Here is a 24,506-nt window from a genome sequence, read left to right on the forward strand (position 1 = left end):
TAAAAACAAGAATACAAAAGCAATAGATAAAGTTAGGATGCATGAAAGTAGTTTTAGCTTTCAGCCAAACATACTGCCCCATCTTGGAGCAGTGTATGTTTTGAATTACGTCAGTTACCAAAACAATTGCAATAAATAGTTTATTTTTATTTATCTTTTACAGAACTGAAGTCGTACAAAAAGAAGTCAGTTTAAGACAGTGACTAATACAAACCTGCTCTTTGTTCAGTTGCCATGCATTTTCATCTTAAACAAGCACTTAGCAACAAGCTTAGGTTACTTGGCTCATCAGGATACATGATATTTTAAGCTTTTATTTATTTATTTATTTCCAAATCTGGAAATCTGTGCAAAATCTGCAGCATTTGGATTGAAGTCACAAAGAAACCACCAGCTAAAATGAAAAATAAAGGCCTTGTTTTTGTGCAGTCAAGCATAGCTCCTGTAAATATATGGAGATGTCATTTCATTTGTGGCTGCACAGAAACCTCACAATATGAAGGAACAACATGACAGCATAATAAATAAATTACCAACCTAGGAAATGTTTAGTGCACAGCAGCCTCTGCTGCTTTCTAGACTTATTTCCATATCAAACACAGCATATCAAAGGCAGCCCTCCAACTGGGGCCTTAATTTGATGTGGTAAATTCATATAAGTCTGCAATCAATATTTAATTAAGTGTTCAACAGAGAGGGTATATTTCATGTTGGCTGTATGATCCTTTTTAATGGGGAACCAGAGATTAACTGAGCTGTAATGGTGAGGGGGAAACAATCTGTGCTTTGTGTGCAGCTACATCAAGGAGGCAGTCTTTCTCACTCTGCTTGTTTGACTCTACCTCACTCTTCCTTCCCTACACTGTGACTGACAGTCAGCTCCCATTTATCTGCATAAATGCGCTGCCATCGAGCTTCATCATGTCCGCATGAGTCTTACAGGACATTATCATCTGTGACATGCCAATTGCTGCCTGCATGTCTCCCCAGCCCTTCTGACACATCATACATTCAAGAATAAACAAAGGGAATAACAGCATGAATTGAGGAAAATACATACAAGAGGTAAAGCTGCAAGCAAAGAACACATTCAGTAGACAATAGGTGCGTATTTATCTATTATCCTTCCCCCTCATTAAAGTGCCTTTGGATATTTGTGAGGTAAGGTTAAGGAGCAAGAAGAGCATTTGATTACATAGTATATACAAGAGACTCCAAAAGAGCAGGGATAAGAAAAGGCATTATGGCATGGCACGTTTTGGCATTTTAACTCCTAGTCTGTTCAAAAGAGTGATGCCTTAAAGAATGAAATGTAAGAAAAATCCAGCAAAGTAGTTCAATGGAAAATGTCAAGTAACTACACAAAGACACTGAGGTACAACAAATGTTAGAAATGATATTGTATATGTATAAAAGTCTTTGTTTTAGGAAATGTATCAGGCAAATCCTGGATAAGCATCCATCTAGCACACAGAGAAACAGGAACACACACACTGATATTGTAACCACTAATATTAGCTGGAATGAGAAAGGGTTGAAAAATGTCCACAGTTTGAAAAATGACAAATTGTTTCTGTAGCAGCCTCAAATCCTAACTATATCTGTGTTGCAGATAGAGTGCCAGAAGAGCAACATACTCATCATCAGTCAGAAAAGAAGACAACCAATCAGGATCCCGGAATTGGCTATTGATTGTCCAAAAGGTCTCAAGAGTTCCTGTGCCTTAGAGCTGGTGCCACCCTGACTATCACAAAACACTGGTCCAGGAGATCGTCAGTCAAATCCTGGGAGAAAATGAGGTCTGTAGAGCCACACTTTGTTTTTTAGTAATGATTGAAGTTTACTGAAGAAAAGCAGGCGGCACCAGGGAATGAGGAGTGGGTGACTGATACAGCTATGAAACAGCTATGGCTCAGTCTCTTCCTTCTGACTGTTCATCATCCACAGGGTATATATCAGATTCTTATTCTGTGCTTTCGTCTCTATGGGGAGCTGAGCTTTCTTACCTTCAGGTTGCCTGGGTCTACAAAAAAAATATAAAGACTTTTAAAATGACAATCAAAGTTAGAAAATACTATATTGTCATCTTGGAAGAAAATGTCTTTTCTTTACCCCCTAGTCTGGAGGAGTGTCCTCGACTGCTGTCACCTATGATCAGCTGCAGGCTGGCAGCGGCTATAAAACCCTCTTGTCTCCGACTCAGATTTTTCACCAACCTGAAGGATTAGGAAATAGTGAGGGGTGGGTTGAGATGGCAGAAGAAAAAAAAGCAGAAAAACGATGGAAATAAACATGACCAGGTTTAGCTTTACATTTTTTTTTTTTACAGTTTTTATCATTCATTTTGATAAAACAAGTTTCTTAAACAATTGTCTTGTCAAAAGGCTGAAAACTGACCAGCGACCCTTGTTGTCTTCATACTGCAGTTGGATCACATCTTCACGTTTGATGGTAATGCTGTCTGGTCCATTTCTGAGACAGTCAGCCAAAGCCCTGTATCTGCCTGGAGACTATCAAAGAACGAAAACAAAGTAAGAAAACATATATTTATACAGAATAATTATTAAAGTGCAGCATAAGAAGGCATGATTAACGATAAAATCTCAAAACAGGATCAGTATTAAGCAAAATGCCATAAAATAGAATTTAAAAAGTTCAGAAAAGTGAGTGGATGGGTACGGAAAGTATTCAGACCCCTTTAAATTTTTCACTCTTTGTGTCATTGCAGCCATTTGCCAAAATCAAAAAAGTTCATTTTATTTCTCATTAATGTACACTCAGCACCCCATCTTGACAGAAAAAACCAGAAATGTAGAAATTTTTGCAAATTTATTAAAAAAGAAAAACTGAAATATCACATGGTCATAAGTATTCAGACCCTTTGCAGTGACACTCATATTTAACTCACATGCTGTCCATTTCTTCTGATCCTCCTTGAGATGGTTCTGCTCCTTCATTGGAGTCCAGCTGTGTTTAATTAAACTGATTGGACTTGATTAGGAAAGGCACACACCTGTCTATATAAGACCTTACAGCTCACAGTGCATGTCAGAGCAAATGAGAATCATGAGGTCGAAGGAACTGCCCAAGGAGCTCAGAGACAGAATTGTGGCAAGGCACAGATCTGGCTAAGGTTACAAAAGAATTTCTGCAGCACTCAAGGTTCCTAAGAGCACAGTGGCCTCCATAATCCTCAAATGGAAAAAGTTTGGGACGACCAGAACTCTTCCTAGACCTGGCCGTCCAGCCAAACTGAGCGATCGTGGGAGAAGAGCCTTGGTGAGAGAGGTAAAGAAGAACCCAAAGATCACTGTGGCTGAGCTCCAGAGATGCAGTAGGGAGATGGGAGAAAGTTCCACAAAGTCACTGCAGCCCTCCACCAGTCGGGGCTTTATGGCAGAGTGGCCTGACGGAAGCCTCTCCTCTGTGCAAGACACATGAAAGCCAGCATAGAGTTTGCCAAAAGACACATGAAGGACTCCCAGACTATGAGAAATAAGATTCTCTGGTCTGATGAGACCAAGATTGAACTTTTTGGCGTTAATTCTAAGCGGTATGTGTGGAGAAAACCAGGCACTGCTCATCACCTGCCCAATACAATCGCTACAGTGAAACATGGTGGTGGGAGCATCATGTTGTGGGGGTGTTTTTCAGCTGCAGGGACAGGATGACTGGTTGCAATTCAAGGAAAGATGAATGCGGCCAAGTACAGAGATATCCTGGAAGAAAACCTCTTCCAGAGTGCTCAGGACCTCAGACTGGGCCGAAGGTTCACCTTTCAACAGGACAATGACCCTAAGCACACAGCTAAAATAACAAACGAGTGGCTTCGGAACAACTCTGTGACCGTTCTGGCCCAGCCAGAGCCCTGACCTAAACCCAATTGAGCATCTCTGGAGAGACCTGAAAATGGCTGCCCACCAACGTTCACCATCCAACCTGACAGAACTGGAGAGGATCTGCAAGGAAGAATGGCAGAGGATCCCCAAATTCAGGTGTGAAAAACTTGTTGCATCATTCCCAAGAAGACTCATGGCTGTACTAGCTCAAAAGGGTGCTTCTACTCAATACTGAGCACAGGGTCTGAATACTTATGACCATGTGATATTTCAGTTTTTCTTTTTTAATAAATTTGCAAAAATGTCTACATTTCTGGTTTTTTCTGTCAAGATGGGGTGCTGAGTGTACATTAATGAGAAATAAAATGAACTTTTTTGATTTTGGCAAATGGCTGCAATGACACAAAGAGTGAAAAATTTAAAGGGGTCTGAATACTTTCCGTACCCACTGTATGTCAATTAAACGGAATGATCCTACTGTAAGAGAAACTATTCCATTAGAGATGAATTTGTTACCTGGTAATCTTAGAGGATAGGTGGAGATTATATTAGATGTCAAATTCTGTCAAATACTGTACTGTATCTAATCTGACTGTTTTCCTTCTCACCAGCTGCACCAAAACCTCCTCCTTGTCAGACGGGTGGAAAGCCTCCCGACCTTGAGGCCACCCCTCCAGACCCTCGCACATGTCTCCTGAGTGATGAGCGCCAGGCCAACCTTGGACACAGACATGGCTTTGGCTGTTAAGAGGTACTGATCAATGCATCTGTCAAAACAAGACACCTTAAAGGCACCATGTAGATACTTAGTAACTCTTTAGACATTATAATGACCTGTGTCACTTTCTGGTAAAAGTCAACAAGAACGTAGAATCAAAGACTAATCTCAGTAGTTTGACTCCCCCCCCCCCCCCATATTCTTCATTGTACCTGGTTGATTAGCTCAAAGTACACCTGAACTGCTGAGGGGGGAGAAGTTCAATTATCTACATCAGAGATTATAGAGGAAAAAAAAGCCATAGTGTGCAATAAATATAATTTCCATCAATACCCTTAACATTATTTGTGCTTTAGTTAGTATCTACTTCATTGTGACTTATCGGTAAACATATATATAGATGAGATTTACTTACTCCTGCGGTTGTGCTGGTGTTTAGAGGAGTGGGGTTGGGGATCTGGGCTGCTCCTCCCTGACTCGGTGTCCTCAGAGCTCACTGACGCCCTCTGCTGCTTGCTAGGAGAACAACACAAAACAACAGATGACTAATGCTGTACATAGTTAGCAGACAGAATCAGGACAGAGGTCATCCTCATTCACACGATCTAGGGTCAGCTGTCACTTCCTGAATCTGCTCTACACCTAAAAAAAAGGAGGAAACGGTAAAGCTAGCCCCAGACCTGTGTCAAAGAACAACTCTGTCCTGTTGTTTCTCACATATCCACAATCATTCAGGCTTCAGCCAGACACAGAGCAGCCATGTGCAAGCTCCTCTGTAAAAGGTTGGAGGTAGGACTCACAGACCACACATGGTTCCATGTGTCAACACAAGGGAAGATGTACTCTTAATTCATCAAGATCCAATTTTTTAATCATTTGGCTACTATTATTAGATACTATGTGATAATGTTTCTGGAAAGCAATTTCAGCAGTAGCGTTATCAGACCTCAAAAAACAAGCCCCAGCTTAAAAAGCAGTTGTCATGAGGAAATTAATGAAATTGATGAAATGAAACCCAAACTTTTTTGTTTGCCCTTTGCATTACATGCAAAATAGCAAATCTGAAATGCAGAACTAAGAGACGATTTTAAAACCATGTTAGAAATACAATGGAGGCAAGGGGGTGTGGGAGTTATAAACCAGAATGTGGGTATAAAAAGGGGGGTGCAGGTAACGATCAGTATGCAAACATGGCTGTTTGAGTTTTTGGTTCCCAAACTGGTCCAGCTGGTTCATGCCAGGGCGAGGCGAGCCGAGCCAGGCTGAGTTTACCACTGAGCGATAGGGCAGGTCAGTGGCGCTGGGGGTGATGGCGGGGGCGCGGCCGGGGCCGTTGCCGGGGGCTTCGGGGGCAGGGGCTCCGGGAGCGAAGGCACAGAAACACATCAGCTGACAGCGAGACAAAATCCAGCCCCGGCAGACAGCCCCTGGGGACCCCTCTGGACGGCCGCATGCCCCTGCAGGTAGGGGATGGGAGGAGTGGGGATAGGCAACCAGACAGCAGTGGACAGAGTAGGGCCTGTGCCCTTTCTCACACACTACCACACACACACACACACAAGCTTTCTAACAGGGCAACGTGAAATGATTTCAGATATGAAGATTTAGCAGGCTAGCAAATGTAGATATTGGTGCTGTGACTGCGTGTCTGTTTTGCATGTGGCTCTGTGTTCGTAGGTCTATGCAACTTTAGCCTACATCATGCGCTTCAAATCCAAACATCCACTGACCTCTCAGAGAATGGTGGAGAAAGCTGCATATGTTCAAGCATTTGGCCGTGTTGATACACTTCATCTGTGAGAAGAGTAAGAACAAGGTATTGTAAGATGATATAAAAAGGGATTTGTTTCTCTCAAAACTCTGAAACTGCTACAGTCAGTGGACCATTGTGTTTAAATTCACTCGGCATATTAATTTTACTGTATGTTTTCACAGACCTCTGAGCAGCTTTTGCTGGTTAGTCAGGATTCTCCGAAGCTCATTGAGCCAGGCCATCTTCACCTCCACTGTAGGAGCCTGAGTGACAACAGAAACATTGCAACGAGGCGGTGAGTGTTTTGTTCTTTAACACAGTATTTTTTTTTTTTTTTATCAGAAGTTAGTTCCAGTGCTATTGTTTCTTCTTCTGTTTCATTTTAAATCAGTGAATTTATTGGTCTATAAAATGTTTGTAAAAATAGTCATCACAATTACCTAGAGCCATTGGTTATGTTTTTAATTATGGGGATTTATTCCTGTCTTTATTCAAGAGCATGGTCTTTCACTTTGAGAGTTCAATTTCTTGAGCTCAAGTTCAGATTGTGTAATGCCTTCTCTGGAAACTCAGACTCAAGTACACCCTGCGTGTGCACACATTTGGCCTGCTCATGTTCAAATCTGTAAGTCTGCTCTCAGACATAAAGCTGCCTGTGCAAATTTCCTGTGCTCATGCTTAATTCCTCCTCCTTTCACTCAGACTGCTGCTGCATATTCACCAAATGTGTGCGCTCTGATATTTGTGCAAAATGCTGCTAAAACACTTGTATTAGCTCATGTATTTGTATGTACCTATTCTGCTCATATAGAACATCAGTAAAACAACATCTGCTGGACACTGAGTACAAGCTGAAAAGTTTGGTTTGATGATGGTTGACATGAACTACTCCTGGAAAGCAGACGGCAGTGACAAAAAGGTGTAGTCAAGATCTGGTCTCAGTTTAATAAAATGTCACCAGACTAAACTTTTCAGTGTGTACTCAGCATCCAGTAGTTGTTCTGATGTTCTTCTTTTGACTAGAGTGAGCGCACAAATCTCATGAGCCTGCAGCAGGAGCCTGACAGTGAGGAGGAAGAGGTCTTTGTTTATATTTATAGCTTCGTATCTGAAAGCAGTTTTACAGCTTTTTGAGAGAAAGCATTCTAAACTCAAAAACATATCCATCCATTCATTTTTTGCTGCTTTTGGGGCTGGGTTGCAGGGGCAGTGGTCTAAGCAGAGATGCCCAAGCTTCCTTCTCCCTAGACACTTTCTCCAGCTCTTATGCCGAGGCATTTTCAGGCCAGCCAAGAGACAGAGTCCCTCCAGAGTATCCTGGGTCTTCCCCAGGGCCTCCTCCTGGTGGGGCATGCCAGAACACCTCCCGAGGGAGGCGTCCAGGGGGCATCCGGAACAGATGCCTGAGCCACCCCAGCTGGCTCCTCCCGATGTGGAGGAGCAACAGCTCTACTCTGAGCTCCTCCCGGGTTACCAAGCTCCTCACCCTATCTCTAAGGGAGCACCCAGCCACCCTGCGAAGGAAATTCATTTCGGCCACTTGTACCTATGATCTTGTCCTTTCAGTCATGACCCAGATCTCATGACCATAGGTGAGGGTAGAAACGTAGATTGACCGGTAAATCGAGAGCTTCGCCTTTCAACTCGGCTCATTCTTTATCATAATAGACAGGAACATCAACCGCATTGCTGTTGCCACTGCACTGATCCATCTGTCAATCTCCCGTTCCATTCTTCCTTCACTTATGAACAAGACCCTGAAATACTTAAACTCCCCCACTTGAGGTAGGATCTCACCTCCGACCCAGACAGTGCAACTGCCTTTTTCCGTTTAAGAACCATGGCCTGGGACGTGGAGGTGCTTATTCTCATCCCAGTCCCAGCAAACCGCCCCAGTGCATGCAGAAGGTCCTGGCTCAATGAAACCAACAGGACCACATGCTACAAAAAGCAGAGATGGAATCCTGTGATTCTCGAACTGGACTCCCTCCGGCCCCTGGCTGAACCTAGAAATTCTGTCCATAGAAATAATGAACAGAACCAGTGACAAAGGGCAGCCCTGAGTCCAACATGCACAGGGAACAGGTCTGTCTTACTGCTGGCAATGTGAATCAAGCTCCTTGCTCTTCCGTCCCTTGGCAGAGGGCTCCAGACTCCCTGAGCAGTTCCCGGACGCTGCCACGAGGGACACAGTCGAATGCCTTCTCCAAGTCTACACAGCACATGTAGAGTGGTTTGGCAAACTCCCATCAAACCTTGAGCACCCTGAAGAGGGTATAGAACAGGTCCAGCATTCCACAACCAGGATGAAAACTGCATTGTGTCTCCTGGATCCGAGGTTCTACTATCGACTGAATTCTCATCTCCAGTACCCTGGCATAGACTTTCCCCGGGAGGCTGAGGAGTGTATTCCCCCTGTGGTTGGAACACACCATCGGGTCCCCCTTCTTGAAACGAGGGACCACCACCCCGGTCTGCCAGTCCAGAGGTACTGTACCTGATTGCCATGCAATCATGCAGCGGCGTGTCAGCCAAGACAGCCTAACAACATCCAGAGACTTAAGACACTTAGGGCAGATCTCGTCCACCCCTGGTACCTAACCACCTTAGTGACTTCAGCGATGGATGGATCAGCCTCTGCTTCCTCCAGGGAAGGCACGTCCACAGTTGAGGTCAACAGCTCCCCACCTCCACTGTAAACGGTGTTGGCAAAGCAACGCTTCCTCTTCCTGAGTCGCCAGACAGTTTGCCAGAATTTCCTCAAGACTGAACGATAGTCCTCATCCATGGCCTCACTGAACTCTTCCCAGACCCAGGTTTCTGCATCCGCCACCATAGCACGCTTGGCCTGCCAGTACCCCTCAGCTGCCTCAAAAGTTCCACAAGCCAACCAGGCTTGAAAAGACTCCTCCTTGAGCTTGACAGCATCCCTTACTTCCAGTGTCCACCATCGGGTTCGGGGATTGCCGCCACAACAGGCACAACAGGTGTTTGTTATGTACAAGCTGTGACTAGCACAGAAGTCCAACTACAAAACTCGGGTTTAGATCGGGGAGGCCATTCCTCCTAGTCACAACCTTCCAGGTTTTACTGTCATTGCCTACGTGAGTGTTGAAGTCCCCCAGCAGAATGACAGAGTCCCCGGTTGGAGCACTTTCCAGCACCGTTCCTAGGGACTCCAAGAAGACAGGGTATTCTGTACTGCTGCTCGGCCCATAGGCTGAAACAACAGTAAGAGACCTATCCCCAACCCGAAGGCACAGGGAAACGACCCTCTCATTCACTGGGGAAAATGGTGGTGGAGCTGGGGAGCTACAAACAAGCCCACACCAGCCCGCCACCTCTCACCACGGACAACTCCAGGCGTCACCTTTTCGGGCATTGCCCAGCCAGGCCTCATGGGGAGAAACCCAGCCACCGGGCACCCCAGGCCTGGCGCCAGGGTGGGGCCCCAGCTCTGCCGTGCCAGGCGACGTTACGGTTCTTGGTGTATCCTTATGCATAAGAGGCTTCTGAGCTGCTCTTAGTCTGACCTGTCACCTAAGACCTGTTTGCCTAGGGAGACCCTACTAGGGGCATGTAGCCCCTGACAACATAGCTCCTAGGACCACTCTGCCACTCAAACCCCTCCACCACAATAAGGTGGTGGTTCAAGGAGGGAACAGCTAATCCCCACATTTAAAAAGTCTTGTTCTGTCCAAATCCCCAATGAAGCTACCAATTGTATTTGCAAATTATTGTCTGACCCTGTTGACAGGTCTAGTTCACATGGTTTAAAACTGCAGTCAAAGTATGAAATTGATGATTAATTAGAAACGTACTGAATCTAAATAATATGTTAAGATCAAACATATTGCCTTACCTGAACCACATACACTTCCTCCCTGCCACTGTACCAGATCTCAAACTTTTTCACATCTCCCTTGATGTTCTCTGTGATGCCCACAGCAGTCATCTGCCAAAAAGAAAGACAGTGTTTACACTGATACGCAGGCAGCACGAACAGCACTGTGTACATCAGACTTACATCATGTAATGCATCGGTTCTGTCAAACAAAAAAAAAAAAAAAAAACACACACACTTGAGGATCACACTTCCGCTGTGCAGCTGCATCCTCCACACACACTCAATAATAAATCAAGATCAGCAGCTGTTGGTGGGACAGCCTCCACACATCAACACATAAATAAAAAAGATAACACAAACACCAGTATGAACTAATGTGTTACCAGTAGATCATCCATGTAGTGCTAAAACCTAACTTTAACCAAATTAACCTTTTTTTTATATTAAGGTGTTAGTATTGTGGTAGTGCAATTTTTGGAAGGAGTACAAGTATGGACCTAATGTATATAATAATAAGAGAATAATTTGGTATTTGTGGTCAAAAAATATTTTAACATATTCAGAACCTGTTTTGACCACAGGACGCAACTGGTGTTTCCTGTATGATGCACACATACGAAGAAGCAGAAAAACCTTGAGACAGTGCTTGAAGCTGTACGACGGGGTCTTATCACAGCCGTCCCCGTGTTCCTCCCTCCGCTTGCAGAAGAGCAGCGCTCTCTCATACAAGAACAGATGTCTCTGCATCGGCTTGAAGCGAGCCAGCTCCTTCATGCGTGTGGGACCTTTCTTATGGCTGATCCACACACTGAAGGAGCCCTGCATCAACACCCGGCCCAGCTCGCAAATGTCTCCCTGCATATAATGGAAAGGGAGAATATGTGTGTAAGCACCAAGTTATTTTCTGTAAAATATAGGGCACCTTTATAGTTATGTATTATTTGCATGTTCTTCCTGTGCACATGGAGAATATGCAAACTTCACACAGGTTTCTACCCAGGAACCTTCTTGCTAGGAGGCAACAGTGGTAACCATTATCCCATCGTGGTGCCTACCTCATAACCTGTGATAGCTATCTGATGCATGGAGTCATTGACTGATTTGAGCAGGTCCAGCATGGCTGTTAGCGCCCCCTGTAGCGCTGAGGTCCCTTCACAATCCGTACTGTATTTTAGCAGCTCCTTAGAAGACACACACGAGACAACAGCTGTGCTGGCAAATACATCCACATATAAATACATACAACCTGACACAAAAAAAATATAATAGAGAAGCAGTGCCCTCTAGTGGTTAGACACATAGACATGCATGTGGTTTTGTAAACATTTATAAAAGGGGGTCTGGAAACTGGTAGTACTGTTAATGCATGGACATTAGCTCAGTCTACACATGTATTTCTAGTTAATGTATCCTAACAAACTGGCAGAAATAAGAAACTAATTTTAGGCAGCTGTTATATCTGTTGAACATTTTAGTGCTAGAAATGCAATGTTAAGTACAATAAAAATATTTTGATGGCTTAATATATTTTCCATTTCTGAAGGTGCTGGCTTGCTGTGATATCTGTGTTCAAGCTTCACTACTAGTGAGTAATGTGTGTATCATAAGCAAAATCCTCAACTATGCATTTGGGACCAGTCAAATGTAAAATTTAACATGTAATTCCCAATTTCACCTACATACTACAGTGTAGCTGACTGTATTTGTGTGATATGATGCTCTATGTCTAACCTTAAGCAGCAGCTGGTATTTGGTGAGGCGCTGAACTGGTTTCAACAGGTACGAATCCAGGCCCAGTTTGTGCTCCAGCTTTTTTTGACACTCCTTCACAGAGATGACAAATTAAACCACAACGAATGTTAACTGTTAACTTTTAACTGTACTGTGCGAGGATAAAGTTTGTTTTAGCTCAGTAGAATTAATCACTTTTTTTTTTTTTAAATGTAGACATACATTTTTTTTTTTTTTTTTTTAAATTGAAAAGATTGTAAACAGATCGCACATCACCAAAACAGTGAATGATTCTGACAACATTGTTTAGCAAAAAGGAAATCATAGCAAAACTTACCTGAAAGAAAGCACAGTCTGAGAATTGTCTCCACAGCGCCTCAGAACGTGGCTTATTCTGACAGTAGCATTCATACATCTGGAAACTTTCTTTCTGGGAAGACATGAAAGAAAAATCTTATTGAAAAATATGGAAACAAGATATGCAGAAAGTATCAAATATAAGGAATCTATACAACCTAAACATTTATCATCTCACCCGCTCCAGAAAACAAGCTCCCACACCTTCAGGAGCCTCCAGGCATGCTTCCAGGTCCTGAAGAAAAACCCTAGACAGATGAGAGGCCAAGAATTAGATCTCAAAACAGTTTATTGCTGAAGTATCAGCAGTGGTGGTAGCATTTTATACCAATTCAAGTACAATGTAAATGTTGCTGCTTTTGCTCAATCAACAATACAATATTATTCCATCCGGTATCTACCACTTTTTCCTACTGTCTGGAGTCAGATGGCTGACATTCACACCTTGGAGTCACTAATCAGCCTAACCTGCATGTCTTTGGACTGTATGAAGAAGCTAGAGTACCTGGAGAAAACCCACAGAGGCATGGGAAAAATGTGCAAACCCCACACAGAAAGCCTGCAGGTTAAGGGGGATTCAAACTCAGAGACTTCTTGCTATGAGGCAGTAGTTTTAACCACAGTCCACTGTGCCAGCCATACGCTGTCATTTTGACATTTTAACATTTTGACATGTTAATTGTATTCTTGATTTATACTTTTTTGTATTGTTCTAGTGTGTGTGTGTGTGTGTGTGTGTGTGATTGACCATCTCACACACACACACTGGGTTGTTAGTGTCGGTTAGTGTCTGTGAAATGAGTCATTCATTACTTGCCTGCTGTGAAAATTGTAGATCTCAGGCATGTTTCCAAACAGGATGTCTCTCTTGCTGTGCAGGATTGGGGGCAGAAGGCCAGACAGAGCTGGGTTGTCCATCTCAGCCCTATAGCCCTGCAATTTAGTAAACAGTTCATTATGTATGTATTAAACAAACTTAGTGGGGATCATTTAACAAATATATAGAATATACAGATGGTGCAATTGACACTGTTTTTGTGTGACATCCTAAAAAGGAAAAACACATTTCTTACCAGTAACACTGACAGCAGCTCTTCCACATAGATTCTTTCTGTCTCTATGAGTTCCCTCATCACATGGCTGTGACACAAACAAACAGACAGAGCCAGAGGGCATCATTACTGCTCAACAAAGAGAATCACAAAGTAAACAACATCAAGAGCAGCACTGAGGACAGACAGATGAGCGCACGGGTGCCACCTCCTCACCGCTTCAACAGATCTGGGCTGTCCTCTCCCTCCAGACTGTACAACACACAGCTCCTGTTCTCCTGGTAGTCATGTATCACCTCTATCTGAACACACCACAGATGGACAGCACTGACTCTTCCATTTCAATTTAGAGAAAATATTAGCACAGAACTAATTAATAAATAAAAAGTCTTAAAAAAATGTTTCTTTTCCCTTACTTTTCTCTGGTTGGGGCTCTTTCGAGATGCTCTCTTCCCAGGCAGTGCGAGGTCAAAGGTAAACTTCAAACCATCACCTGTGAATGACACTCATACCGAATCAGTCAGTAATGCACAGCATGAACACAACAGCCTTATTACAGGCAGAACAAAATCTTAAATATTAGTAATCCTTTTTTTTCACACATACTCCTTAAGAAGAGATACATTCTGAAAAAACCCAGTTAAAACCTACTCTATAAGACAGATAACAGCTCTATACGGTTAATGTTGTGCAACCTCCTTCTAGACGCATTAGGAGAGGAGTCTTTAGTGTATATGAACAACACATGGTTTTACAGCAGCTATCCTCACTAATAGAGCAGTCATCTACATCTTGGCAGATGGATTATACCATCTACACTTGGTCCTTCTGCTGTGTAAGGGTGCCCTGCTAACCCCAGAACCTTTTCAGGAACACCTAGTGAGTGGGACCCAGTGATGTGTTAATTTAAACACAGTGCCTAAAGAAAACATTCAAGGGAGAGAGTGGCCGGTGCCATGCCATAAGGGCTGGGACATTAATGCATTATTTTATTACACATCTATACGTATGTCTATACTGTACCATGCTTGGGGGAGAACAGCGGCGACTTGCAGTGTGGTGTGTTTTCGGGCCTGGGGGCAACCAGCTGGACCGGTCGGACATGTTTATCAGCCAGTTTCCTCAGACAAGCCTGTCGGTTCTGGATCATCTGCTGCACTGTTGTGTGCTTCTCGAATGTTTTTGTTATCTGAGCCTAACAGAGAGAGAAGGAGACAAAGGATAGGATATTCAATTGTGATGTCAAAGCCAGAACAACAAATAAATGTGGAAATGACACAGGGTGATACAGTGAACCTGTATTCTCATAAATAGGCTACTAAAAATAGAGCTTTAGTTTAGTGGGCAGTCTAAAAATGCTGGTGTTAAGTTCTTTTGACATATTGCATCACAGTTGTGAATTCTACCTGCAGTTGAGGTGTGATTACAGCTTCATATTCGATTGTCAGGACTTCAGGTCCTGAGCTCAGTACAGATGGCGCCCCCTCCAGGAACTTCTCAATATCCCTCAAGGCAGCCTGGGCTCCCTCCTTCGACTGGAACTTATCGACCAGCTGATTGGCTAGGAGATATGCTGCATCATCACACCAAGTTTGTACCTGAAGGCAGAACGCTCACATGTATCACTATAAAGTTATGTGGGCGCCAATGTGCGTGTACATAGATGCGCGTCTCAGTACCTGACCAAGACAAAGCAGCAGCTGGTGTGTGAGCATTAGGCGAGAGTGTTTGGTCTTGAGAGCAGCACTGAGTGTGTCACAGCGATGACGAAGCTCGTTGCAGCGCTGCATAATGAGAGCCATGGCGTAGTGGTGACTGGCTGAGAGCTGGTGCCCATGAAGGATGATGATTTGTGCTCGAGCCATCACCTCCTGATTGAGGCAACAACAAAACACAAGAAGACATTGCCTTTATCGTAAAAGGGGCTCTGATCACTGAGACATTCTAGGTTTCTTGTGCCCACTAGATGTCATTGTGGTGTCTTTGGCAAACCCAGTCGGATTGGAAAACAGTGACCTGTGCATTAGATTCCAGTCTGTCCAACTTTTTGAGAGCCTGTTCTGTTTGAGGCAGCGTGTCCACTGATATAGACACCTCCCTCTCCTGAGTCATCAGATGCGCCAGACATTTTTCCATCTAAACAGAAAAAAAAAAAACATACTGTCAGATATAAACAAAAACAACAACAAAAAAAAACAAGTGTAAAGGTAACCTGGTGGCTCTGAGAGGCATTACAACCTACATTAAAACCTGAGTCTAGGTACCACACAAAATGATACATTTCATGAAGTATCCAAAATAAAAAAATATGGGCATGCATGTAGATATAAATGCATAAAAACATACACATATACACATGATAAGTGCATGATATTCTTACCTCCTGAAAGCTTTGTTCATATCTGAGCAGCTGCAGGTACTGATGGAGTTTCAGATGATGCTTCTCAAAGAAGCCATCAAAGGCTGATTCCATGTCTCTGAGCTGGGCAAGAAGCCTAAAAACACACACCATAGATCTTCCCAGTGTAACTAACTCAACTGTAAGGATTTTCTTGAATGACAAAGGACATCCACCTCCGTGGCAGGTTAAAATTTGACTTTCAAAAACATTTTAGCAAATAACCTAAAATGTGAGCATAGCCTTACCTCTGTACTGTCTCCCAGTCCAGCTTCACATCCCACTGGGAATCATCTTCCTTTCCAGAGGTCTCCAGGCTAGAGAGAAGTTGATGGCCCTCCTTTGACACTGACCTGATTGCATCCTATCAAACAGATTTTACACCCTAGATGAACAGCTTTCAACATAGTACCTATAAAATACAACTAGACCTTATTTCAGAAAAACAACAAGTTTAATATCATTGTGGTAATAATAACAATAAATGCATCTGATATCAGGAGATTTGACAGCTTACCTTGAGTTTCCTGTACTTGTCAGTGTGAGACTCAAGGAGATACTCTATGGCTTTACCCTCATCAGGCAGCTCTGCCTCAGCCAGCTCAGTGCCAAAGCCCTGTAGCATCTGTGCAATGTCTTTGACTGTGACAGCAAAACTTTCAATAGCCTGTGATGGAAGCAAAAACACACAAAAATACAGAAATATTGCAATGCTGATGCTTGTATATTGTACAGGAATGTGGTAAATTTGTAAAGTGGAAGAAAGGGAAGAATGTGCTACTCAGAACCAGAGTTAGTTTCTGGCAGCAACAAGAAAAGACAGCACAGACATTTACAGTAGCACAGCTTACTGTTTAATCCCAATATGTTTCAGAACTAATCTGCACCGCACCGTTCGTAAGACAATCCAGTCACTGTGACAATAGTCCAAAGTGCCTCCGAACTCTGATGTCAGCTGGTTCTCATCGATGTAACGCAGCAGGTCTGTGACAGAGCTCAGCATCACCACCTAAAACACAGACAAAATCTGAAAAACTTGACACTTTACTGTACGTTTCATTTTGTCCCATAAATTCATAGTTGTTTCAGTATTTACAGCTGAAGTCTAGGGCTGTTCCTGGCTGTTTCCACCACAGAACATTGAACTCAGGGTTGTACAGACGAGTTATACATTGTTGTGGTGTGTCATACGTTTGGTAACTGAGGAGGAGCTGCCTTACTGGCATCTTGAGCATGAAGTCCTCTTGGCTGAAGCGAAAGCCAATATCGGTGACAGTGCGGTGGAAGAAGCTGGTGGGCCGGAGCACCAAGACCAGGTGGAGGTTCCCAGGAAAGGAAGCCTTTGAGCAGGGGAAGAAGATCACAGACATACTGGAGATGATGCATAAAAAAGCTGGAACCAGGATAAAACAAAAACTGTATTTAAGCTCCTCTGGTGCCCACAGCAAACAGCACCTTTCCCAGTGTCTGCACAGGCAGAAAGCAGTGCAACATAACAAGCTTTTCTCTTCCATATGTGACAGGAGACACTTCAGGTCTCAACTCCTCTGTCACTCAGGTGATTAGTGTCAGCTCAGTGGACTCACAGGTCAGTCACTAAACCATTTCCACGCACCGTCAAGACGTCATTACTACACCCTGGAGCACATAGATAATGAAGAAGACTTCATTTAACATTTAATTCATACTTTTTAAAAAAATCACGGTCCCACGGAGATTAGCACACTTGCATCATGCAAACTAACTACTGTACCGCTTTGTCCTATAGTATTATTCTATCATTTCTTCCCATAGCAACAATGCATTGGCATGTGACGCACAATGCTGCTTTCTGACATTCATCTGTCCTGCCTCGACCACACTGGTCGATACCTAAGTTTCAGATTTCAGGACGACCAGGTCTTGAAAAGCCCCACATCAGTCAGCCTGGTTTTCACGCACAGCCAAGCGCATGACTAAGCACAAGCCGCGCTCTGCACCGCAGTGCTGCGCTCGGCAGCAGCCACACTCGGTGCCACTGCGGCAGTCTCCCCTACCCGCCCCAAAAACTTCGCCCAAAACTCTTCCCACGGTAAATTCAACTAATCCGCAGCTCGTTACCGGGCTCCTCCGGATCTTCGGCACTCTCCGCCGATAAAAGCAATCAGCCATGGTGTTGGAAGTCATTTCGGTTAATGTTAAGTTCCCGCTTGTCTCCTGGAAATCGGTGCCAAGCAAAGACATGCAGCTCCCACCAGCTGCCTGAACACAGCTGCAGCGCTGCTGCTGCCTCACAGACGGAGGGTGGCCACTGACTGCAACGTTTCCCTCCCGCCTGGATTCCTCCTCATCCTCCTCATCCTCTCCTCCTCCTCTCCTCCTCTCTTCATCCTCTCCTCATGCTCTCCTCTCTTCATCCTCTCCTCTCCTCTCCTCATCACAGTTTTTTGCTTACTCACACATTTGCAGCAATATGCAAAGGTGGAACAAAATGTTTAGGCTACTCTTCAAACTGCGCATCATTAGGAAGCACAGGCTGAGCATATGATACATAACAATGCAGACATAATCATGCTCGGGTTTTCAGTAATACGGGCAGCAGCTCATTAATAAAACAGCAGCCTACAGCCACAGTCAGGCAGCTCACAAGCAGTGGTGGATATATGCTCTGTACATTATATATAAACTGTCTAGTAACAGTATTGATTAGATACAAATGGCATTGATGAAAAGAAATATGAAACTCACTGCTATCCTTGCCAGTGCAGTTTTGATAGAGGCCCATGTATCCAGTCTTCGGTCTAAAATGATGATAAATTTGACTCCAGGTTGCCTTGTTCTGCAAGACAAATGAGGCAGTTGTATAGAGTTATGTCTTTCTGTGCAATCAACTGCAAAGCTGGTTATTTAAAGCTATTCAGTAGGAAGATGAGAAAGGATAACCAGCCAAGAGCAGGTCAAACTATTCCTACTTTTAAATGTCTATCACTTACAGGCACCTTGCAGCTACAAGGCTAAGCTCTTACTCAGGAAAGTCACTGCAATGGCACATGCTCTGGACTTGATCCAATTTAAACTTTGACTCTCTTGGAGAGTAAGGTTTGACCATAGGCAGCAACACACTGAGCTAAGAAGCAGTGGAGGCCAGCTGTGATCAGAATACAAGCACTGGGCTTTTGGCGCACTGCAGAAAGGAAAAGGGAGAGAGTGACGGGAGGAGAGGGACACACCGAGGGATGAGAGTGAGGTATGTAAAGACTTTGGCTAAAGCTTCCTCTGGAATGTCACTGAAAGCTGAGCATTCAGGCAAGGTGATGATGACACTGGAGTCTTCCCCACGTCCTCCTGCAGAACAAATAGCAAAGGTCACTTTCTTTGTAGGACATAAGGTTATGTCCACATATGTTTTGAGTAAAGAAAAAAATGACAAGTGCTTTGCTACTAAGTGTATAAGAGATTGAGATTGGGAGAGAGATGCAAACAAAAAAAGGACAGTATTTTATATGACATAAACTGAAGGATATAACGAAACAAAAATGCATCACCTGACAGATATGCCACCTGTTTTTCTATGTAGCCTCCCACCTCCTTCATGCTCACAGGAACAGTCACCTCTGGAAAAAGATACATGTTTTAACAACCAAGACTTAAGAGAAGTGTTCTGATGCTGTTATATTACTTCCAAATACTTTTAACATTTTAGTTAAGAAAGCTTTTATCAGGTTTAACCCCCCCAAAAAAATGGGGCTCGTGGCTCATTGCGAATTGGCCTGTTCAAGACTATTTTCAATTTACTGTTACTGGGTGAGTTCCATGGGTCATCCAATTACTCTCAATGCTGCCATGCTGTGGCAGAGGTACATATTGCACCTGCTGCAGGAAACTCATTTGCTCTATAGCATATAAACTGATGTGGGTGTATTGCTAAATTTGCTGGCAGATGGCCCAGATTGGTGCCATAAAAGTAGTGTGATTAGTCAACAAACAAGAGCAGTAATACAGAGCTGCCAGTGCAATTCAAAACAGCCTTCCATCTGTGTGAATCATTCAACTGGATGTGTAGAATGCAGATTCACTGACCTCTACACCGTTTTACATATGCCCACACTGCACTGGCAGGTGAATGATGAACTATGACCTTTTGTAAGGACGTTGTCTTTTAAAAATAACTGTGAGACTAAAATGACAGTGTCTACATTCGCTCTTGCTTATAAAGGACTACACACATGACTCACTTTTCTTTACAAGGCATAAATATACATACGTATTAAACATACAACAAATATACAGACAACATGCTCTGTCGTATTACTTAAAAACACACTCCTTGTGTCAACTTCAGTAACAGTGTCTGTCTGGCTGTCAGGGAAAGAGTAATGAGCTTTGCTGGTACCTGCTGAATATTTGATGTGTGTCTGTAACAGAGAAGAGCTGAAGCAAGCCGGGCCGGAGCACGACCATTGCCCCGACTGTGCTAACCTACGGTAGATGCAGGCTAAAGTTACCGTCACATTGAAAAAGTTATATAACCACTTACACCCCGTGCCACAGGAGCTTGAGGAAGCTGAGCCAAGTCTTAAGTAAATAGAGGTAATATCATGTTGATGTCTTTTTCCATTGGGAAATCTGCAATTTAGTGTCACATTATGCTGTGAACTATTTAGATAAAATAATGTTCGAGCCTGTTAGATGTAGACTAGCACATGGTTCTTTGGGTTGTGCACAAAACTTAAATCCAAATACAAATCCAATAACATAATTATTAGAGCAGTGCTGACAGCAAAGCAAAGGATACACACACACACACACACGCACACACACACACAATGCAGTCCTGTGCTGTACTTAAACAACGGAAGGTCAGCCTGTGCTGCAAACTGCAGTGTTTTTAGTAAACTTGCCAATTTGTGAAGATATACTCCCTCTGCTGTTGAGTCTCACTAGCAGGTCATCCCCATGATGGAATGCATGTGAGAAGGCTGCCAAATAAACTTCCCTGTTCTGCATCAACCATTCCCTGTGATTTACACAACTAAAGAAATATAAAGGAAAGAATTAAAAGGTAATATATGTCACCCTTTTAAGCAGAGTAGTAAACGCTGAGCTCCTTCCTGAATCTGTGCCCTTTATATTCGTTAAACCTTAGATTTCTGTATAGTAACTAACTCAATCACACATTTTCAACAATCAAAGCCTGTAGAATCTTGATGAGCATATTGACATCCCAGTCACAGATCAGTATTATCTTTCCAGAGTTTAGGAAATGCTCCGGTTCCCTTCAAGCTTGTATCATTTCCAGGTGACATGAAAGTCGACTTAATCTCTGTTTACTCTAAAAATAGGAATGCCAGTGAGGATGGAAAGTGAGATTTGCTGCCAACCACGTAGAGTAAGACTCACACCAATACCTTCAGTCTGCATGCAAAGATGAAGGCAGACAGCTTATCTCTGTTGTCCAAACAGTGATAACCAACTGCACCAGTTTCATTACATAGAGCTCCTATAAAAGCATTCGCCAAGCTGAGTGTTTTTATTTTATAACACAAAGGACATTAGGCTTTCTGATGAGCCTTTTATGTGAACACTGATCTCTACAAACTGAGGAGTGGCCAAGGAGTCATAGGAGTGTGCATTGTATAGGCACCATAAGCTGCACATACTAATGAGCTGGGAAAATGTTGAGGCTGTTTGAACATGACTCCTCCCTGAAAATCTATTGAAATGTTCTGTGTAGAAAAATCAACACAGTTTAAGAGTGACTGGATTATCAATAGATGGTAAAGCACCACATCATACTCACAAATTATATAGAATGACAGTAAATAGAGGCTGAAATAAATGTAGAAAGAGCTTATATGCAACATAGATCTTGTATTAGGCCTGATTTTTATAGAGATCTAAAAAGCAGACACAAGTAATCCCTTCCAGAGCAAAAATCTTCTCTTACAGATATAAACATGTTCATAGTACACATCAGCCTAGCGTCATACTGCTTTTAGGTCATGAGATATTTTGCTTAACAAAGCTTTTACTGCTAAGGGGATTATAGTGCTGGGTGGTTACATTCTGATAGAAAAGGGTAGAAGAGAATGGGAAATTTCAGTGGCATTTATGAAAAGTAAATTGGTTTAGGCTATAAAGGCTTGGTGGTAATCAATAACCTTGCAAGGCTTTAGTGGCCTAGTTGCTTTAATGTTACTGTGAGCGATGATAAAAGGCTGGGTGAGATTTGCCACAAGGATGATGCTTAATCACTGAAGGGATTTGAACCATCAACACTGGAAGCACTGTAAATTTCAGACTCACATTTAGGCCGTGTAGGCAGTTAAACAGTTTGTATACAGTATATTGTAGTACTAAAAGTAGATGCACCAATAGGCAAAGAGTAAGTGGTGAAACCAGTTCAAGAGCTAAAAGCCAAAAAACATGTCAATGGATGTCTGAGCTATAAAACAAAATCAAGAGTCAGTGAATGTCGAAGCATTGAAAGCAGTTAGACTGTCAGTTGAATAAAGGGTAGAAGACGGAAAAAAGTTGAAATAGTAATTTGAAGTTCAAGTGCCAATGATATTTGAAGTCTTGTGCAATCTGTAGGCACTGACAGCAGTTGAAACGTCATTTTAAAAGTTAGAATCAGTTGATGTGTCATTTGGCATACAGACAATAGTCGAAAGAGTTCAAATGACAGCTGAAGCAGCTGTGGAAAATTTTACTGTGCTATGGGCTGTTAGCATTTGTGTTTAGTAAATCATAACTCACATGGTTTTATGTCTAATAATTTAATTTGACGGTGCTTTGTTTGCTACCCTGCTGTCACTGTAGAGAAATATATATTTGTTCATGTATCAGTTGAAGTACTTATTTATAGTTTTACACACACTTTACACAGACTTTTTTTTTTCCAAGATTGTTTTTCCAAGAGAGTCTTCTCTTCTATTGTTTTGTCTAAAAACAGTCATAAATGCCTGTGCCATGAGTACTGCATAAATTGTAGGTTTGTTTTGAAATCGTTGCATTATTTAATGGATTCAAGAAGGCTAACACATTCACTGGAAGTAGACTGAAGCAGAAGTGATTTAGTATGATGTTGAGAGTAATATTCTGTAAGAGGGAGAAAGCATAAGGTAAGCTATGTAATGGATATTGTATCATTACGCATGGAGTAAATGATCAAGCTGTGGTTCATTCAGTAGTGTGTTCGTTTTGCTCACCACTACATCCCCTATAAGCAGATTAGGACAAACCCAGAGTGCAAAGCTCACATTTCACACAACTGGTATAAACAGAAACCTAGCATGCTGTCCCAGCACACACCCTTTGCCCCAGGTACAATGAACGCAGACATAAAAAGGCAAAGGCCCTTCAATTAAATAATAATGCAAGGCTGCCAAGACCCCAAAGTAATCACATTAGCCTTTGGAGGAAGGTGCCCCATGAAGCTGTCAGTCCTATCAGGAGTTATTTCTGTCCATCATTATGCCTTCTTTCCCCAATTTGTCAGCCATTTGCAAGTCATACATTCAGAATTAATTCTGACAAATGATGAGGAACATTGTTTGTTAAATTAGTTGTATTACTGTATGAAAAAGACCATGAGCCTTTTCTTTTTGTGCAAGTTCAGTTGCTTTTTTTGAATAAAATTCGTAATACATTTCTCACTGTATTAGCTCTGTCATTCACTGTAATGCCACAATAGTATACCCTGAAAAAGGAAGGCTGCATTATGTGCTTTCTGAATATATTTTTTAATGGAATTGTTAACATGCATTTTTCTTCCATCACTAACTGACAGTTTTTAGTCCAGATATTCAGGGTACAAATCATACTTTGGATAAATATCTATCCATCTGTGGTGGCTTAAAATAGCTGATATAATCCCTGCAATGGCCCATTCAATGAGCAAAGCTGCAGGAACTGGCACATCAATAACACTGACTATCGTAAGCTATAGGTTACAGTTCTCCAGTTACCTCATGAAGTTACAAAATGAACATTGTAAATCAAAGTAAATAGACTTATGTTACAACACATTTCAGTTTGTTTCATTTTACTGAGAAGGGTGAAATGTAGTGATGGGTAGTGGGCTAGTCTGTAGTGGGCTGTCAGCATTATGTGTACTCACGCTGCAGAGTGCTCTCAAGCTGGGAGCCAGCCTGCAGAAGGCAGCGGTAGCTCTCCATTTCCTCCTTGGATGCTTTCGCCGGTTGTCTCTCCTCCTGCAGTGAGGCTGGGCCCATTCCCTTGACTCCAACACAGAATCAGGCTGGGAGAACTGACGCTCTTGTGGGAAGTATTGACTGTAGTCTAGGCTTCACATCCTCTTCAGAGTCCTATAGACTTCCATGGTGTCCACATATACAGGATGGCAGCTGCAGGGAAATGGCTCACTTTCCTCTGCAGGTCCCAATAACCAGATGGGACAGATGCCTGAGGCTGCTGGATCCTCCTGACCTTGAGCTTCATAGAGTGCCTCCGCACCGAGCAGCACAACTACACTAGAACACCTGTCCACCTGTACACATAAACACAAAACTGGTTTGCTGTCCTGTTGTTGCCCAGGTTGGGTGTGATGCGCTTTCCCCCACATACGCTCTAACGCCAGCACACTGTTCTGCTATCAGCAACAGTCAGCTACTCCAAAACAAACAGGGCTCCATCTGGCCACTGCTGTCTGTCGCTCGCCCCTCCCCTCTCTCTCTCTCACTAAGCTTTAGTGCGTCAGCTCTGCACACAGCAGGAATCAAGAGTGTACTCCTGACACAACGCCAACTCCCTCCCAACTTTTCCTCTCACTTCACAATCCTGCATGCTCCTTTTTGCTGTTTTCTATGC

General features: G+C 43.0%; 1 protein-coding gene across 4 annotated transcripts; it reads right to left on the reverse strand.

Annotated features, from left to right (window-relative positions):
- Positions 1-209: 209 nt before the first annotated feature.
- Positions 210-24,320, reverse strand: mcf2a (MCF.2 cell line derived transforming sequence a). 4 transcript variants are annotated; one of them, XM_026330851.1, is made up of 30 exons: positions 23,797-24,320; positions 19,220-19,288; positions 18,905-19,019; positions 18,423-18,513; positions 16,916-17,035; positions 16,588-16,704; positions 16,213-16,362; positions 15,944-16,059; positions 15,678-15,792; positions 15,314-15,433; positions 14,977-15,168; positions 14,704-14,895; positions 14,321-14,492; positions 13,714-13,790; positions 13,514-13,599; positions 13,319-13,385; positions 13,063-13,178; positions 12,424-12,493; positions 12,226-12,318; positions 11,889-11,981; positions 11,213-11,338; positions 10,791-11,012; positions 10,173-10,265; positions 6,495-6,573; positions 6,288-6,351; positions 4,973-5,073; positions 4,448-4,557; positions 2,398-2,510; positions 2,113-2,216; positions 210-2,023 (listed from the first exon to the last, which is right to left on the reverse strand). In XM_026330851.1, the coding sequence occupies exons 1-30, from the start codon at positions 23,909-23,911 to the stop codon at positions 1,983-1,985; spliced, it is 3,339 nt and encodes a 1,112-aa protein (XP_026186636.1). In that variant the 5' UTR covers positions 23,912-24,320; the 3' UTR covers positions 210-1,982. The 4 variants fall into 4 exon arrangements, 1 of the variants encoding a protein (XP_026186636.1); XR_003297174.1 differs by lacking the exons at positions 210-2,023; positions 2,113-2,216 and having other exon boundaries at positions 2,495-2,510; positions 4,448-4,606; XR_003297172.1 differs by lacking the exons at positions 210-2,023; positions 2,113-2,216; positions 2,398-2,510 and having other exon boundaries at positions 4,512-4,557; positions 4,973-6,014.
- Positions 24,321-24,506: the final 186 nt, after the last annotated feature.

The sequence above is a fragment of the Mastacembelus armatus genome, chromosome 10 (genome assembly GCF_900324485.2).
Source record: "Mastacembelus armatus chromosome 10, fMasArm1.2, whole genome shotgun sequence".
NCBI classification, from domain to species: Eukaryota; Metazoa; Chordata; class Actinopteri; order Synbranchiformes; family Mastacembelidae; genus Mastacembelus; species Mastacembelus armatus.

Coding starts and splice junctions, on each gene's coding strand:
- mcf2a (XM_026330851.1), bottom strand. CDS start 23,911: ATGGGCCCAGCCTCACTGCAGGAGGAGAGACAACCGGCGAAAGCATCC. Junction 15,169..15,313: donor GACTGGAATCTAATGCACAG/GTCACTGTTTTC, acceptor TGCCTCAATCAG/GAGGTGATGGCTCGAGCACA. Junction 11,013..11,212: donor TAGCTATCACAGGTTATGAG/GTAGGCACCACG, acceptor CATTATATGCAG/GGAGACATTTGCGAGCTGGG.